Raw genomic sequence first — 19,584 nt, 5'->3', positions numbered from 1 at the left:
AATACTGCTTATGAAATGCGTGATAAATACATGTTGTTTACGGTGGTGTTGCCGCGGCGTGTGCGCATGCGCAGCCTGAGCTGCGGCTGTGCGGTCTGAGGTGATGGTTATGGCGGTGACTGAGGACGGCCAGCGGGCGCCACACGGCTGTGCCAGTAGTCCTCATTTGCTACAGATCATGGGGGTGTTCCAAGGACCCTGTCGGCAGCATGGCCCCTCATTACAGAGAGCTGGGTCTGCGCTGACTGCCATTGTTTTCCTATGAGCTCGCTTGCTGGACAGCGCCTTCTGGCTCCTCCCCCTTCCCCCAGCATGCCTTGATTGACAGGTTTCTCTATGTGTAGGTAAGCAGGTCAGTCTCAGGTAGTCCATATCTTTGTGTCCTGGACTTCATGCTGCCAGTGGTTCCCGTAATGTGAAACTGATGACATTTTCCCTTAAAGGGGTTGTCCTCTTTCAGAAAATCTGTATCCCTGGGTGTAGTTTGTTATATAAAAAAAACTTTAACTGTGCTTTACTCACTGTCCCCGGGTCCGGCTTTGAGTCTCTGCTGTCGCTCCCAGGGTTGGCTGTGGTGCGGACATTACGTCAACAGTCATATAGCTGTGGTATACCGTGATCTCTGGCTGTGTGACCAGCTGCGGTTCCTCCATGGCAGATATTGCTTTGTTTGGTAAATAACCTTTAGGGCTATAGGAAGAAATGAAGGCCAGGTTCATACATTGCGTAAATATTTCATTGTTAAACCAGCCTGCAAATCCAGACCAAAATCTGCAGCAAAGACTACATGTGGATTTTCATATGGCTCTTGTGCTAATATTGCAGCGGATTTCACACATTGCCCCGAATGAAAGCCATGGTGAAAATCTCGGGCATTTCCACTACAGCCCGGATATGTGGCGTATTTGTAAAATCCACACAATCAGAATCTGCTGCCAATTTCTTCCCCTAAAAGTTAATACTGCTTGTTAAAATCCAGTTAATTTACATTGGACTGAAGTTTGATGAAGAATTTAGGTGCCAATGGAAGTATTCAACAAATATGCTACGTTTGAAACTGATGTAAAGCTGACTTCAAAAACCTGCAAATGCATCTGACTATTCATAAAAGCACCACTCCAGTGTTTTTTTATTGCAGTGCTGGAGTGGTGCAAGTAATCTAAGTTCCCTGCCCCTAGTATTATACTCACCAGTCGCCATCTTCATCTTTTATCCGGTCAGTCTTCTGCAGGTTATGACCTGCTGGATCTCGCCAGTGTTTGCTGGATCCAGTCGGAAGCCACAGCTCAGTGTAAGGCTGCCATCACACTAGCAGTATTTGGTCAGTATTTTCCATCAGTATTTGTAAGCCAAAACCAGGAGTGGGTGATAAATGCAGAAGTGGTGCATATGTTTCTATTATACTTTTCCTCTATTTGTTCCACTGCTGGTTTTGGCTTACAAATACTAATGGAAAATACTGACCAAATACTGCTAGTGTGATGGCAGCCTAAGTCTGAGAGCTTGAACAAGGCCTGAACAAGGCTTGCATAGACTAATGGGGCAGACAAACAGCGGTATTTCTCGTGCGAGGATCGTATTACAATTCTTGGACTGACAGCTGCCTAGTAGTGATGAGCGAGTATACTCATTATTCGGGATTTACAGCTACTAGCCAGCCTGAGTACATGTGGGGGTTGCCTGGTTGCTAGGGAATCTCCACATGTAATCAAGTTGGCTAGTAGCTGTAAATCATTCAGCTGCGGCGATGAAAACTTAATCTCCGAACACTAACAAATATTCGGAGACCACCCGAGCGTTCTAGGGAAAACCCGAGCAACGAGTATACTCGCTCACCACTACTGCCTAGAAATACCTCATGCTGCCATGCTCAAGTCAGGAGAGGTGCCAGGCCAGTCCGTGCACTGCAATGTGATCCTGACACAGAAATATGGACGTCTGTCTGTGCCCTTATATTGAGAGCTTGTGACGGTTACCTCTGACGAGACCTCACGAGATGGCGGTGCGGGACCAGAGGGGTGCTGATAACAGATGAAGACATCTGCTGGTAAGTATAATAATAGGATCAGGGAACTTAGATTAGTAGCACCACTCCAGCGCTGAAATTAGAACAAAAAAAAAACTGGAGTGGTGCTTTAAAGAGAAAATCTATTGCATTGTGACCTTTCCAATTAATGGGTATTTACGCCATACATGGACATACGAGGTCCACAAGAGAGATACTTCCATAATGTCACCAGCTCTTCATTCCACTTCATGGGGGACCTGTGCCCTAGTAGAGTTTGTGGGGAAAGGTCATCATGATGAAACATGTCCTGTAAATTCTTTTTTATTTTGACTTTTAGAATATTTAATGACCCAGAATAGTTGTACCATTGTCTTTATGTGTAATTATCTGTTTTTGAGATATACGGTGAAATACAAGCCAGGGCTATGAAAAGAATTGTCAGAATTTATTTTTATTAGCATTTTACATCTATTTTTTTGTCGTCTGTTTACTTTTTAGCACATTGTCATGCTGGACCTTTTAAGGAGCACTCAGTTCTTTAGCATTTCAATCTTTTTGTTCCCCATTGGCTTTTTGCACTACTGTTATATTTGTCTCTGTGAGCGGGGTCTTGGGTCTTGTTCTGACTGTACACAGTCTTGTGATCAGCGGGGGTGAGACAGGATGAGGCTCCTCCGTGTGTCATTCTTTCTGTGCTGCGTTCAGGTGACTAAGGAGGCAGAAGACATTGACAGTGAGGTGCAGACGCCAATGTGAAACTCCATTTATGGCGGTTTTATGTGGGATAGAAAAAGTTGTTGTTCACATGTCATGCTATGCATATTTCTCATATTTAGGCCACACACACATTTTCTGTTAGGCAGCGGTATGTTTTACTACTTTGTTTAAATAGTAGAGAGTTGATATTTTTACGCAATGAATTCCCTAACTTCAGTCTATTCGGTCAATGCAAAGAAAACACATTGTGCCATGATTATTGCAATATCACGGGCACGGCGTGTACTAGTTGTATCATTTAGCATTCTTACATGGGCTGTATTACTTCAGTTCATGTGTATAATAAATGAACGATCATTAAAAGATGCCAATTTTGTCACTTGTGGGGTCTTTTATTGTATATTAGTTTAGGTAGTTCCAAGAGTAATAAATAATACACTCTTCATAATATACCGTACCTATCTTTCAAATGCTCCTCCATCCCCCATCCACCCAACATAATGACATCATGTGACCACAGTTGCCATGCGGGAAACTTTTCTACTTTGGGAGAGATTTAGGGGCTCTCCGATTGTCAGAAAACCCCCTCAAGTAGCTATCATTATTTATAAAGCACCATCATATTCTGCGGTGCAGAGGATACTAAATTCACAAATACAATATATAAACACAGATAAGGAAATATATAGTGATGGCCTGAAGCTTTCTGGTCAGACTCATTTTTCTGTATGTCTGATTTGTCCCGTTGGGAGGGCTAAATAAGTAGGGAGCTGCCAGAAACATTTGGTTCAGGTTATTTTAGTGGAAAACCATAGTAATCCGCTAGGAGAACCCATCCTTGGCTATCTATATACAGCATGGTGTATTATAAACCACACCCATCCCTCTGTCACATCTGATGGAATTCTGCAGTGCTGGTTTACTCCTATGGTATCTGCACTTGAAAGCCAAAATTATTTGTTTTTCAAGTAGGAAACACTTGAGGAAACTCTTCATTTTTTTCTGGCGTTTTTTTAAAACACTTGAAGCATCTTTTTTTTTAGTCATTCCCTAAGCACTTTTTTGACCACCGTCTTTTTCCTTATTGTTTTTCTGGCTTTTTTTTGCAGTTTTTTTTTTCTTGACGTCCTTTTGTAGCAAAAAGGCTTACCAAATGCTCAAAAAGCATTGTGTGAGCCTTCCCTTTGACTTGTTTCGTTAAGTATAGAGCATCTTCAATTTGAAATATGTCAGAAGAACAGCCAGCTCACTTCTTTTAGCCCATGAAATGAAAAGAAAGAAGAAAAGGTGGCAGGACCAGGACTCGTTGAAGCACAGACAGACGCAAAACGGATGTTGTCCTTTCTATGTACCACACATCCCTGCCACCAGTTTTAATGTTATGTTCATATAAATGCCAGCTTTTTTCTTTTCTCTCATTTCATATATAAATATATATTATAGAGAGACTTCCTGTTTCTACATAGAGCTTAGAAGGAATCAGCTTACCGCATCTGTTTTTAATTATGTGATGGCATAGATCTAATGGAAAGGAGAAGAATTAGGCTATGTGCCCACTTTGCGGATTCGTGTGCAGATTTTTCCACACCGTCATTGAAAAATCCACTGGTAAAACGCACTGCGTTTTAACTGTGGATTTACCGTGGATTTCCTGCATTTTTTGTGTGGATTTCACCTGCGGTTTTACACCTACGGATTCCTATTGAGGAGCAGGTGTAAAACGCTGCGGAATCCGCACAAAGAATTGACATGCTGTGGAAAATACAACGCAGCATATGGGCACCATGTGCACTGCAGATTTGGTTTTACATAGGTTTACATGGTACTGTAAACCTGATAGAAAACTGCTGCGGATCCGCAGGCAAATCCGCACCGTGTGCACATAGCCTTAGCTGGGCAGAGAGGCAAACATTTCAATTGTAAGTATATAATATGATTGCAATATATTCAGTGTATGTTTCTACGGTCAGTATTGGCAGCTCTTTGGACGCAGAACATAACATGTCCGCTCCGTCCAAAGCACTGCCGGCTTTTGTACGCGTTCATGGTCCAATGAACACATGCGGAATCACCGCATCGTATACATTGAACGGTGATATTTATCTTGCAAGATAAATAGACATGCTGCGGTCTAGAAAGACGCGCCACATGTCCGTCTCCGCAGGGAAGCCGGAGGCATCCATGCACGCATAGTGGAGATGGGATTTCATAAAATCCCATCCACTATGCTGTAACATCTGGCCGCTGCGGATAGGACGTTGCGGCTGTACGCAGCGTCCAATCTGCAGCATTTACTGACTGTGGAAACATACCCTAAGAGAATAAAAACTTTTATAGGAGTGCTTCTTTAACATTAGAACATTGTTAAACTTATTGTAATACCTATATAAACAGAAGAAAAGAGAGTACAGAAACCATGGAAACATATCCATTATTATTCTTGTATTAATAATAAAAAAAACTTATTTTCCATGAAGTAAAAAAAATGATTAAGTGAAGAATTATTACAGTTATCTAGCATGGATCCACCTGGTATTCACAGTGTATAGATGTGTGAGCTGGGTGCAGTGAGCCGAGTGCTGGTGGTGGACACCAATGCTCATTTGTAGTCTCTGCTCACTACACAGCAGCCAAAAAGAAATAGCTTCCTGTCCTGCTGGTCACGTAAGGAGCAAAGTCACTATAACTGGAAGAACTGCTGAAAAGGAAGTAGAAACAGACTAGATTGTCAGCTGCCAGGGAGGGAAAGACTCATTTTTTCCAGAGCCCTTCCTCAGCATCACAGACGGGTAGCATCACTAAGGACTGTGAATAAACAGATTTTTCCCCTTTTGCCTATTCTGGAGTATTACACTGTGTTCCAAATTATTATGCACAAAGAGTTTAGGGGTGATAAGGTTAGAATTTTTGTGTTTGTCATTTAAACTCATTGATGGTGATGTGTGTCAGGGCTCTTTATATCACTGAAAGGAATTGCAGATACCTGTGCAAATTAGTTTGGCAGGTGTGTCCAAATTAAGGCAAGACTACTTAAGAAGGCTGCTCCACATTATTAAGCAGCCTACATTTTTTGCCAAAATGGGAAAGAAAAAGGATGTGTCGGCTGCTGAGAAGCAACAAATTGTGGAGTATTTAGGTCAAGGCATGACTACAATCAACATTGCCAAGACACTTCATTGTGAACATCGCACAATCAAGAAGTATGTAGCTGATTCCCAGCACACACGTGTGCGTGCTGATAAGGAAAAATCGAGGACTCTTTCCAACAGGCAATTGCGTAAGGTTAAAAAGCAGCTGCAAAAATGCCTTGTCATAGCAGACAAGTTTTTGAAGCTGCTGGTGCCTCCAACGTCCCCAGAACAACAAGATGCAGGGTCCTTCAGAGGTGCGTAAGCCATCCTGTCGACCACCTCTATCCACTGCACACAAGCAGAAACGGCTCCAGTGGGCCAAACGATACATGAAGACTGACTTCCAAACTGTTTTGTTCACCGATGAGTGCCGTGCAACGCTCGATGGTCCAGATGGATGGAGTGGAGGATGGCTGGTTGATGGACACCCCATGAAAACACGGCTAAGGTGCCAACAAGGAGGAGGTGGAGTAATGTTTTGGGCTGGAATCATGGGGAGAGGGATTGTCGGCCCCTTTATGATCCCTGAAGGGGTAAAGATGAACTCCATAATCTATGTGGAGTTTCTAAAACAACACTTCCTGCCATGATTCAAGAGGAAGAACCGTGCTTTCCGCAGCAAGATCATTTTCATGCATGATAATGCACCGTCTCATCCTGCAAAAAACACATCTGCATCTCTGGCTGCTATGGGCATAAAAGAGGACAAACTTATGGTGTGGCCACCATCTTCCCCTGACCTCAACCCCATTGAGAACCTCTGGAGCATCATCAAAAGGAGTGTCGATGATGGCGGGAGGCAGTTCACATCTAAGCAACAGCTCTGGAAGGGGATTCTGTCCACATGCAAAACAATTGAAGCAGAAACCATCCAAAAACTGACACTCAATGGACGAGAGAGTTCAGAAGCCTCTTTCGAACAAGGGGTCCTATGTGCAAATGTAACATCACCTAGAATAAACTTTTCACTTGAAAACTGTTTGATTTCATTTTAAGCTGATAATGCTTATAACTTCATAATTGACCATTTTTTTGTTCAAAATAAAAAAAAAGGTTGAAAACTCTGCTGTGCATAATAATTTGGAACATGCATTTTGAGTGTTTATTTTTTTTTAAAAAGATACTGTTTTCATAGGCAGTTTGTTCCAAAACATTGCAATTATACTAGAATAGTAGATGACTGGAAAATAACAATGACTGCAATTCAGATAGGTAATTTAGAGAAAATATGAGGAAATATTATTTGCATAATAATTTGGAACACAGTGTATTGTTCTCTTGATATTTGTTAATAGGGCTGGTTTACTGTGGTCTTTCCGGCTTGTAGGCTGTCTTTTAGGGTATGTGTCCACGTTCAAGATTGCATCAGGATTTGGTCAGGATTTTTCATCAGTGTTTGTAAGCCAAAACCAGGAGTGGAACAATTAGAGGAAAAGTATAATAGAAACATATGCTCCACTTCTGCATTTATCACCCACTCCTGGTTTTGGCTTACAAATACTGATGTAAAATCCTGACCAAATCCTGATGCAATCCTGAACGTGGACACATACCCTTATTGTAATCTCACTCTGTCTTCAGTCTCATATTTACCTGACAGCTGATTCATTCTACTCCTGGTTCAGGCACCATCAATCAGCTTTCAGGTTCCCTTTACTGGGATTAACCAACAGTTGCCGTTATAAAATAATGAAAGAAGTACTAATCCCTTTTTTCCATCAGGAAAACAGAGCTCTTTCTTCCTACCAGATATCCAGTGCTGACATTGTAGTAGTCCTCCCAGTCATTGTTTACAACAAGCCAACAGATGACCGCTGCAGACAGTCACATCAGTTGTCATGGCCTTACTACTGGAATCATGGCTTCCATGGCTGTGTGCGCTTCCTAATTGTACAGCACATGACAGCTATGGCCACTGATTAACTGCAAGATACAATTGGCAATGTATTGAAAGTAAAGACTGAGACACACACTGGAGTGTCATCTTTGGATTGTCGGGGGAAGAAAAGGTGAGCATTGTTGATTATTTTTTTGTTATTTGAAAATAACGGAGCTCTACAAAAAGGTAATATTTTATTGAGAGACAAGTACTTATTTTGCTATACCACAACTTCCATATGTAAAATTTGTTCTTACAGGTTCCCTTTAAGGGAGGAATTGCTGAGATATTTTTATTTAGTGTACCTTTAATGCTAACTACCTAATGGAAGATTGTCTGCTCAGGCAGCCCTCCCTACAGAGCTGCATGTGCTGCTATCAGAAGGTCACTTCTGATGGCCCTGTATTTGAGTTAACCACAATTAGAAGCATATTAACCACATGCACACATAGGAAAAAAGTGAAGATCTGTGATTTCTATGTAGTTACAAATGCAAACACTTTACATAGTGAAAAATTAAATTGCTTTAAGTAATTTTAAAAAATAAATAGGGAGGACAATAATAATTACAAGATTTCCTCTGGCTTGGTGCTCCATTTTTGTATTCTGTAGAGTTGAGCAAAAAGATTTGCAGGAATCTGGTCCAGAATAGACTTGAGTAGTCTATGGACACTGGATAAGAGCTCTGCACACCTCCTCCTACCTACTGCCATCCTTAGTGCCTCTTCTGATTACTAGGCCCAACGTGATGTTATTGTCGGCGCGTGACACATGCATGACTTCGAGCCAGGAATACTAATTAAGAGAGATGCCAGCAGACAGGAAGAGGCATGTATTGCACTCCAGTGCTCTATTAATTAAAACATGGATATGCCGGCTTTAGTAAATGTCCCCTATACTGTTTAAATTAAAGAGATTGAATTTAAAGAGCACCTGTCATAGATCCAAACACTATTAACCTGCAGACACAGGATTACTGTGCACATTAGGAGTATTCCAAAGCCATGCAGCCGCAATACTGACAGCATGGCTACAATGAGGAAAGAAACTTTATTCCTCCGGCTTTCAGTCATAATAGATGTGTGTTGGCGCGGCTGCAGTCACCGCTCAGTGAGTAGCAACTGTAAGTGCCCCCTGTTACATTCACCTACAGCTGAGTGCAGAGCTGGTTGTCAGGCAATGTGCCATAGCGCGATTACAGTCACCGCGCACTCTGTACTGATCAGTCACTGAAGCCACGCTGGCAAAACTCTATAACTGAAAGCCAGAGGAATAAAGTTAATTTCCCCCCAGTAGCCAGGCTTACAGTTTGGCGGCCACACAGCTTTGAAATGCTATTAACACCATATCTGCAGGTTAATTGCATCTGGGGACATGACAGATCCCTTTCATGAACTAAAATGTGTAATTTTCTTCTGCAATATATTTTCCATGTTTTGGAGATGCATAAATGTTGAATACTATATGATGCTCCTACCCTCCAAGGTGCCCAGTTAATGCCCCCATATGGATAAGACCGGTCAAATATCTTATACGTAAGGATCTGACAGATGATTTTTGTGGAAAGAAGGATTAGGCTATTGAATTTCATTGACTATTGTGATAAACTATATCCAGAGATAACTGGCAATGTCTTGCTCCCATCTCCCTATTGGAAAACTCTTGTATGCTTGTACAGGTCCTTCTCAAAAAATTAGCATATAGTGTTAAATTTCATTATTTACCATAATGTAATGATTACAATTAAACTTTCATATATTATAGATTCATTATCCACCAACTGAAATTTGTCAGGTCTTTTATTGTTTTAATACTGATGATTTTGGCATACAACTCCTGATAACCCAAAAAACCTGTCTCAATAAATTAGCATATTTCACCCGTCCAATCAAATAAAAGTGTTTTTTAATAACAAACCAAAAAACCAACAAATAATAATGTTCAGTTATGCACTCAATACTTGGTCGGGAATCCTTTGGCAGAAATGACTGCTTCAATGCGGCGTGGCATGGAGGCAATCAGCCTGTGACACTGCTGAGATGTTATGGAGGCCCAGGATGCTTCAATAGCGGCCTTAAGCTCATCCAGAGTGTTGGGTCTTGCGTCTCTCAACTTTCTCTTCACAATATCCCACAGATTCTCTATGGGGTTCAGGTCAGGAGAGTTGGCAGGCCAATTGAGCACAGTAATACCATGGACAGTAAACCATTTACCAGTGGTTTTGGCACTGTGAGCAGGTGCCAGGTCGTGCTGAAAAATGAAATCTTCATCTCCATAAAGCATTTCAGCCGATGGAAGCATGAAGTGCTCCAAAATCTCCTGATAGCTAGCTGCATTGACCCTGCCCTTGATGAAACACAGTGGACCAACACCAGCAGCTGACATGGCACCCCACACCATCACTGACTGTGGGTACTTGACACTGGACTTCAGGCATTTTGGCATTTCCTTCTCCCCAGTCTTCCTCAAGACTCTGGCACCTTGATTTCCGAATGACAAAATTTGCTTTCATCAGAAAAAAGTACTTGGGACCACTTAGCAACAGTCCAGTGCTGCTTCTCTGTAGCCCAGGTCAGGCGCTTCTGCCGCTGTTTATGGTTCAAAAGTGGCTTTACCTGGGGAATGCGGCACCTGTAGCCCATTTCCTGCACACGCCTGTGCACGGTGGCTCTGGATGTTTCCACACCAGACTCAGTCCACTGCTTCCTCAGCAATCTTCCTCAGGGTCCGGTCACCTCTTCTCGTTGTACAGCGTTTTCTGCCACATTTTTTCCTTCCAACAGACTTACCATTGAGGTGCCTTGATACAGCACTCTGGGAACAGCCTATTTGTTGAGAAATTTCTTTCTGGGTCTTACCCTCTTGCTTGAGGGTGTCAATGATGGCCTTCTTGACATCTGTCAGGTCGCTAGTCTTACCCATGATGGGGGTTTTGAGTAATGAACCAGGCAGGGAGTTTTTAAAAGCCTCAGGTATCTTTTGCATGTGTTTAGAGTTAATTAGTTGATTCAGAAGATTAGGGTAATAGGTCGTTTAGAGAACCTTTTCTTGATATGCTAATTTATTGAGACAGGTTTTTTGGGTTATCAGGAGTTGTATGCCAAAATCATCAGTATTAAAACAATAAAAGACCTGACAAATTTCAGTTGGTGGATAATGAATCTATAATATATGAAAGTTTAATTGTAATCATTACATTATGGTAAATAATGAAATTTAACACTATATGCTAATTTTTTGAGAAGGACCTGTATATGAGGGAGATGGGAGAAATCACTGTCAGACAACTGCTGTCTAAGGTGTTTGAGCATCTTGAGCCGCACTTATAGGCCGGGGTCACATTAGCGTAGAAGACGGACGAGTGCTATGGGAGAAAACATCACATAGCACTCGGACCAGTGTTAATTTATGGGGCAGATCACATCTCATGTTGAATCGGCATGCGAGAACAATCGCAGCATGCTGCTATTGGCACAAAGACTCGATCGAGTCTCGGCTCACTCGCACCCATATAAGTCTATGGGTGTGAGTGACACAACGCACATCACTCGGATATGCAGTGCCATATATGCCGACGCTGGCAGTGGAGGAGATGGAGAAATTACTTTCTCCGCCTCCAAAGCTGTGCTCCGATTCTCTCTGTGCGAGCAGCAGAGCAGGAGCCGAGGGTCATTAGCTTATCGCATCCGATGCCATACGCTAGTGTGACCCCGGCCATAGAACCAAACTAGATTATTATTTTCTAAATTGTTCTGAAAAATGAACACTGCCTTGTGATTGATTGAGCGATTCAAGCCATATAGAAGCGTAAACCCGAATCAGAAATATCAGCATGTACTATACTGTGTATCTTTGTGGGATGCTGCCATTGTAGAAAAGTAAAAGTACAAATGTGGGAAGTTGTGAAACTAGAACCTTGTACTTTTAAGGTTTTGGTCTGAATCACAAATAAGTATTTATGCCCCACTGGTTGTAGACTTGGAAAAAAAATTTGAAGTGTAAATTAGAAACACAACTTTTAAAGGGCATTTGGATATATCCTTAATCGTATGGCACAGGCTGTACTCACAGGTGTAAGGCCCCTTTCACACATCAGTTTTTTGCCATCAGTCACAATCCGTTGGATCAACGGATCCGTCGCAGATTGTGAAAAACTTATGCAACGGATCCGTTTTTCCGACTAGCTGATTGAATCCTAAAAAAAAATCGGAGCATGCTCAGTTTAAAAAGACGGAATCCGGTGCCATAGGCTTCCATTCTAGCAAACGATGGACGGCGCCGGATCTGTCGCAGTCCGTTTTTTGGACGGACACAAAAAACGTTACTTTGGCCGTCGTCTCCGGCCGCAGGATCAACAATTTTCAACGGATCCGGCGAACGACGGATGAAACGTGAGGCCATCTGTCGCAATCCGCCGCTAATACAAGTCTATGAGAAAAAAACTTTTTTTTTTTCAAAATTCGACGGACTGCGACTGACGGCAAAAAACTGATGTGTGAAAGGGGCCTAAATCGTCTAGAATAGCACTCTCATGGTCCCCAGTGACTCAATGCCATCCTTTGGGGTTGCAGTTTTTCACAGCAAGAATAACATAACTACAGAGAACAATATTCTTTTATAAAAAAAAGACACCAAAAAGCTCATTGGCAGCTATTTCTGGTAGTGTGAACAAAGCCCAGTCTCCGTTTGTAACAGATAAGTAGAAGTAATAAGCAGCGCAACTCTTCTGTGACATGGGCTTGTACTTTGCTTAGTGGGGACTCCTTATAGATGAAGGTACAATATCTTTTTTAGAGCTTGCCCACACTGCCATATAACATAGCCGAGTGCTATGTGATGTTATAGAAGATAGTACTCTGCCCAGTGTTAGGCTATGTGCGCACGTTGCGTATTTGGTTGCAGAAATTTCTGGAAGGTTTCTGCATCTCTTGGCGGAAAAATGCAGCTGGAAATACGCACGGTTTTTATGCTTGTTGTATGCGTTTTTTCATGCGTTTTTGTAAATCCATAGAGCTAAATAAAGATATATTATTAAAAAAAAAAATTGTGATGTCATTTCCTTGTTCAACCTAAAGACACACACACCAGCCTATGTAGGAGCATTGAAATAATTAACCTACATATGCTATAACAAAAAAGCAACTGTCAGAAATCTGCGTGAAATGCAATATCTGTTTATTTTTCAAAAAAATTTGAAAAAAAATGTGTGGGCTCCCACTTAATTTTAATAACCAGCAGAGGGAAAGCAAACGGCTGAGGGCAGATGTTAATATTCTGGGAAGGAACCAATAGCCAAAGGTTCGCAGGCTATTAATATCAGCTCACAGCTATTTGCTTACCCTTTACTGGCTAGTTTACAGGGGAACCCCAGAAAAACATTGACATAAAATCGAACCAGCAAAGGCTAGGCATACAGCTGCGGGCTGATATTAGTAGCCTGGGAAGGGGCCATGGATATTGGCATCCCCCCAGGCTAAAAACATCAGCGCTCAGCTGCCCCAGAAATTGTGCATCTTATAGATGCGCCAATTCTGGCACGTAGCCTCGCTCTTCCCACTTGCCCTGTAGCGATGGCAAGTGGGGTTCATATTTGTGGGGTTGATGTCACCTTTGTATTGTCAGGTGACATCAAGCCCACGGCTTAGTAATGGAGAGGCGTCTATAAGACACCTATCCATTACTAATCCTATAGTTACATGGTAAATAAAGACACGGCCAGACTAAAGTCCTGTATTTGAAATAATCACACAGACTCCTTTATTGAATCTAAATCTACCATACTTACTGAACGCCTAATCCCCGACGCCCTCGTCTCCTGCAAACAATCAAAACATAATCAACCAACATATAATTCTATCCTGTCCGACGTAGTCCATTTAATACCAGGTGCCCCACGGCAATCTCACATGTAGAACAGTCACATCGGGAAATGTGACTGCTCTTCCTGGCCTCTGGCGATACCCTTACAGGAGGTAATCGCTCCTTAAGTGTGTCACTGAGTCGCCGTGAGAGTTCACCGGAGATCATCTGCTCCGATGCTCTCACTTACGGCACTACCGCTGTGTGAGAACTTTCCCACGCAGCGGTACCGTAAGTGATCAGCTGATGAACTTCGGTGAACTCTCATGGCGGCTCACTGATACACTGCAGGAGAGATTACCTCCTGTCAGTCTATCGCCGGCGGCCGGGTGAGATCGACGTGGGACACTGGGTATTAAATGGACTACGGCGGAAAGGTGAGTGTATGTTGGTTTATTATTTTTGATTGTTTGCAGGAAACACGGGTATCGGGGATTAGGCGTTCGGTGAGTATGTATTTTGTATGAGAAAATATTAAAATATTTAGATTTTTTTTTTTACACTTGAATACAGGCGCAAGATGATGAAACTATTCTCCCATCATCGGCTCATGCTGTCTCTGTTATATGTGACAAAACATGTAGCCGGATGGGAGTAATAGTCCCATCAGATGACGCCTGGGGGTACACACAGACACACGCATATATTCTCTGCCGACACACACAGACACACACATATTCTCCGCCCACACACTCTTCCACCTTCTGACATCATTTCCCTTTGACAAATCGCAGCGTTTTTGGCAGCAAATATGCAGATTTGACTGACTCAATTGAAGTCAATAAGCCAAAAACGCTGCAGAAGTGCAAAAAGAATTGACATGCTGCAGAAAATAAAACGCTGCAAATACGGACGGAAATTTACACAACACTTCAGGATTGTCATTGAATTACCTTTCTTTAGTATTCCATTGCATTTGTGGAGCATTTACGCACTTTAAAAAAAAAAAAACGCGAAAACGCATCAAAAACGCATCGTGTACACATAGCCTTATACTATGGGGAATTGTAGAACTCTCATGCTGTTTTTACATGAGAAAAGAATCACAGCATGCTGTGTATGGCTCCGATATGCTGATCATGAGCACCCATACAAGTCTGTGTGTGAAACATCGAACTGCACTCAGATGTCATCCCAGTGCAGTCCGATTTACGCACACAGAGACAATTGAGAAGATGGATTAAATACGCTCTCCATCTTCTCCGCAATTGTGCCGTTATTCTCTCTTTCTAGAGAATCAGATCACACTCAGATGATACTGTTGAGAGAGTTTAATGCGACCGATTTTCTCTACAGGCATAATAGCTTTGTAGCTGTATGAGGCATTTGTGTGGCTCTGTAGTTACATTTTACTGTGGGATTTTTTATCCCGATTTTTAGTCAATCAGTTGGAACTTCCAAAGGTCACTAGACAAATAATCCCAGATGTTTAGGTGTATTGGCTACCTTGGCTTTTGGGATTTTCCAGATGTGGACTTTCCTGCACCTGGGTGTACCTACATCTCCATGAATGGAAGCTGCCTCATTTTCTATAAACAGCCAGTAGGCCTTTTTTTCCATTTCACAGTGCTCTTTGTAATATGGGTTTTCCTCCTAATTTTGTGTTTGCAGAATCCCCCACACCCCTACCCTTTAATAAAATATGAGGGAGTAAATGGCTAATTCCCAGGGGATGGACTGTAACACTGGTGCCTATGGCATGTAAAAACATGCTTGGCGACGGTGGAAAATCCCTGTATATAGTTCCAGCTTCATATACAGAGCTGTACGGAATTATTCTTTCGTTATCTGTACATGTGAATGTGTACCTTCTTGGGGCCGCTTGTATGGCAGTGCTGAAGTTACGGTCATCACTACAGGCAGTGAGGGTAACTTGTGACATTGTGTATAATTATAGTCGTGGCAGACTATTAATGAACTGTGTGTAAAGCATGTAGTACTTTCCCTCTAGAGTCTGTCTTATCTGAATGACCTCAGACCCATATGACTAAGTCTCTTTTTTTCTTTGTGAAATCTTGGAAACTTATTGTAACTCTTTTGTAACTACGGGGGATTTTTTTTTTTAGCTGTGCCTCATGTAAAAAAGTAACATTTACTGATTCCAGGGGATGATCGGTACAGAATTACAACTATTTTCTTTCCTTATCACTATTCAACAGAAAGATGGCAACACAGCAGGTCCTTCCCCAAGACTTGTACATGAGCAACATGCTGAAAGCTGTGAAAATCCGAGAGAGGACCCCACAGGACATAGTGAAGCCCAGCAATGGCATCATCCACCACTTTCGGACCATGCACCGATTCACCATAGAACTGTTCATGATCTGTCAGTTTTGCACAAGATTTCGAGAGATTCTACAAAAGACTCTTTTCAATAGATCAATGCAAGTTGCATTGGAAAGTCACAAGAAGCTAAATGCTTGTAAGGAAGTGAAGAAACTTGCCCCCCTACGGACAAATGGTAAGAAGCATTTTCTATTAATCTGCTCAGTCTTGGCGTGTGACTACAGAAAGGTGTGTTGTGCAGATTGTACCATGATTTTCATGAATGATATAGTGGCGTCTGTCTGTATCCTAGAGGGTCTTTGGCACAGCTGAGAGTGTGTTTGAGCCTTTATTCAGTATCTTATGTAATATTAAATATGGGCTAAGATGTGTATAAAATGTTTCTGCCCCATTGCCATTAAATAATGAAGGCTCAGCATAAAGCCAGATGACAGACTGGGGGCTTTTTTTGTACTTTTCTCATGATCTCCTGCTATCTTGTGGGTTTCCTTCATGTAACCAAGTCTTATGTTACAAGTGTGCTTTCTGACATTCTCTGTACCCTTTTAAGATGTCTCTTAGTTTGTTTTTTTATGGATCCTTTTCAAGTGTCCGTCAGAATATATTTTTATCAACAAATTTGAACAACTGGATCCTGACAGATATTTTTTTTTATAATGCTAGTTTATGATTCTACAGTATAGGGATCCTGTTTGACAACCATTTTTTCATTCCATGACAAAAAACCTTTCTATTATTATAAAAAAAAAAATGTGAACTTCTAATCTAATGCAAAGTTATGTTCATAAGTTGTCGCTAAAATATTCTCCTGTGCCTAGAAACACAGATACATGGGTGTTTTCCAGTTTTATATCCAATACCTGTATGTTGAGAAGTTCTACAGCTCTCTACTTTCTGTTTCATTCTTCACAGTTTTCAAAATACTGTAGTTCATTGCTGTCTGTGGATATAAACTTTCTAATTGACATCCAGATCTCTAAATCCCAGTATTTTATTATTCATGCAGCACATTTTTCAGCTTTTTTATTTGAGTATGACATCATTGCCAGGTGACTGGTGAGATGGTGGTTAGTCAGTCTGTGTCCCTTGTGACAATGTGTTATTTTCTCGCACTTGTGGGTCTAATAATACAACTACTGCTTAGTTACAATGCCTAAGGGAGTCTGAGATTGCCTGTCTTGCATTCACCTCCTGTGTCATCCAAAGCACAGGAAATCTATCTGCCCTCCTCATGCTCTATGTAGCAGAAGGCTGGCTGTGTATAAGCACAAGTAATCTACAAGTGAGAAAACAGTTCTTTTGTAACAGCTGTATAAATACTGAGCCAAATGAGCCCATGGAAGGGAAAGCTGGGGATCTACTTTATCTCGGGTCCGATGGTCGTATTTTATGTCCTCCATTTTATTAACAGACAACACACTTACCCAATAATAGCCGGTAAGCTTGTGCACACCAGTAATTTTACCGACCGCTTACCATCCTGATAGAAGCCTATAGGATACTGTTTGGGCCTCTGTCAGGTCGGTGAGGACCATTGAGTAAATTGAGCATAATTACTTGCTGTTTTCCCAATGTATACATTGATCATGCCCACCCCGAAAGCAAACTGGACAAAGCGGACACTATAAACCAGACATAACGACAGTATGCAGTTCCCATTTATAGGATCAAGTATAGAACAGTTTGTGACCTTTGCATTCACGCTATTTTACACAATGGCAATGTAATCCGTGAAAACGGCATTGCCAAGTTGGAAAATGTAGGACTGGGGAATATTTATAAAGGTCACTGTTCAAGCCAAGTGAGTGTATTTTTTGGCTATAGGCTTTTATGAAAAACTTTCCTTTTAAAAATCGCTATTGCATTTCTAAGTTCAGAATCGCAGCATTTCTGCATTTAAAACACTTTTAAAAAAAAATAATTAAAATGGCACATTAAATCTACACCAAAAACATATACAAAAGGTGTAAACTCATTTAAAAACTGCAATAATCAGAACAGATTGCTATTACGTATTTTGGGGCAGACACCTGCTGAAAAACCACAGTGCTTTTACAGGTGGGAACATGGTTTATCAATGCCTGAATACCTGCCAAATAACTGACAGCTTTAAGATTTTGGTGATTTTTTTTACGCTGCATATTTTTTTTTAAAAAACAGCAAATTACCTATTTTATTTAATGCGCGCAGAAAATCTGCAATGTCAAAAACTCTAAAAAAAATCTCATCGTGGGAACGTAGCCCAAGAGCTGCAGTGTCAGAATACCCTGCAGTAAAGTCTGAGTGATTCACCCCCATATACTTCAGGATATAAGAATGACGGAAATGAGGAAGACGGTCATATCAGAATTGAAACTCGAGAAAAAGACAGAAGAAAAACTCCGGCATGAATTGGCTGCACTGATTTCACTTGCCTGATGAATATGCAATCCTGCCAGGCTTGTCCCCACCCTTTTGGAAAGTCCTGTCTGCTACAATGTCGAAAGAACAAAAAAGTACAATAGACTTCAGCCAATTGCTTCTCGCTGAGCCTCTCGTTGGGAAATTCCAAGTGACACGGAATTTTATGCTGCTGGTTCTGTGTGTGCAGAACAACTCACAGCTTTGTTCTTCTTTTGACAATAGGAGGGAAATTTCCCAGTTTGTGAACAGTGGGATTTTGCTGAATTTACCATCTATAGTGGTACACAGATATCGATTTTTCCTGTACCATCTACAGTGGGGAAGACTTCAGAAATCATGTTGCCATGCGATTTGAAGACCTTGTTTGTAGTCCCATTGTATGATAATACATGTTCATAACAAGGTGCTATTAATTAGAGCACTAATACTAATATCAGCATTAACCACTTATTTATGCTAGATATTTCCTCTGCTGCATCTATAAATGTATATTATCAGGGAGAAACCCCTACTCCGAGCATTAGGAAAGATCTCCAGGATGGCGATATCCAGCACTCAGTACTGCAGTGTACTTTATTTTTGGTGGAGTCAATGTACCGTGCTGTGCTCTTTTTACCAGTATAGAGGAAGACAGATTTTTTTTTTTTTACGTTTAAGGCTATGTGCACACGCCAGGATTCTTTGCAGAAATTTCCTGAACAAAACCGGACTTTTTCTGCAAGAAATCCGTTCGCGTTTTTACCGCGTTTTTTTACAGAGCTTCCCCAATGCAATAATATAGCGGCAAAAATTCGAAAAATCCGCAAAATTAATGAACATGCTGCGTTTTTTTCCGCGATGCATTTTTTTTGCGGAAACGAACCTATCCATTACAGTAAATGGCTGCCCACTCTCCCCAGTCCCACAAGCCCCCTTGAGTCCAAGGGGATATGTTTTTGATATAAGATATATTGAGTAATATTGCTTTATGGTTTGGCTTACACTGGGGTTGTAAGGACACTATTGTTGCATCCACCAATGGCGCAATGGTGATTGTCTTGAGAAGGCACTAATACATGTGTATTGCGGCATGATATCAAAATAGTGTGTGGTAACGTGAGGTATGATTGGATATCACAGCAGATACCTTTTTCTAACAATAGGATAATACCCCAAGAATTAGGGTACCGTTACACAAAGCGATTTACCAACGATCACGACCAGCGATACGACCTGGCTGTGATCGTTGGTAAGTTGTTGTGTGGTCGCTGGAGAGCTGTCACACAGACAGGTCTCCAGCGACCAACGATGCCGAAGTCCCC

General features: G+C 41.6%; 1 protein-coding gene and 1 long non-coding RNA gene across 4 annotated transcripts in view; one reads left to right on the top strand and one right to left on the bottom strand.

Annotated features, from left to right (window-relative positions):
• LOC143807584 (uncharacterized) overlaps positions 1–19,584 on the bottom strand; it is a 1,151,218-nt gene that overhangs the window by 68,269 nt on the left and 1,063,365 nt on the right. The window lies entirely within an intron of this gene.
• TNFAIP3 (TNF alpha induced protein 3) overlaps positions 1–19,584 on the top strand; it is a 31,695-nt gene that overhangs the window by 326 nt on the left and 11,785 nt on the right. Inside the window, exons 1-2 of one of the 3 annotated variants that reach the window (XM_077289279.1) lie at positions 108–344; positions 15,754–16,055. In XM_077289279.1, the coding sequence (XP_077145394.1) occupies positions 337–344; positions 15,754–16,055 (310 nt within the window). In that variant the 5' untranslated portion in view covers positions 108–336. Of the gene's footprint in view, positions 1–107; positions 345–15,753; positions 16,056–19,584 lie in introns of those variants that run through there. The other 2 variants (XM_077289277.1, XM_077289278.1) reach the window with 2 other exon arrangements.

Source organism: Ranitomeya variabilis, chromosome 2 (genome assembly GCF_051348905.1).
Source record: "Ranitomeya variabilis isolate aRanVar5 chromosome 2, aRanVar5.hap1, whole genome shotgun sequence".
In the NCBI taxonomy this organism is placed as follows: domain Eukaryota; kingdom Metazoa; phylum Chordata; class Amphibia; order Anura; family Dendrobatidae; genus Ranitomeya; species Ranitomeya variabilis.
The sequence above is the reverse complement of the archived record's forward strand: the minus strand, read 5'-3'. Positions and strand labels throughout refer to the sequence as shown.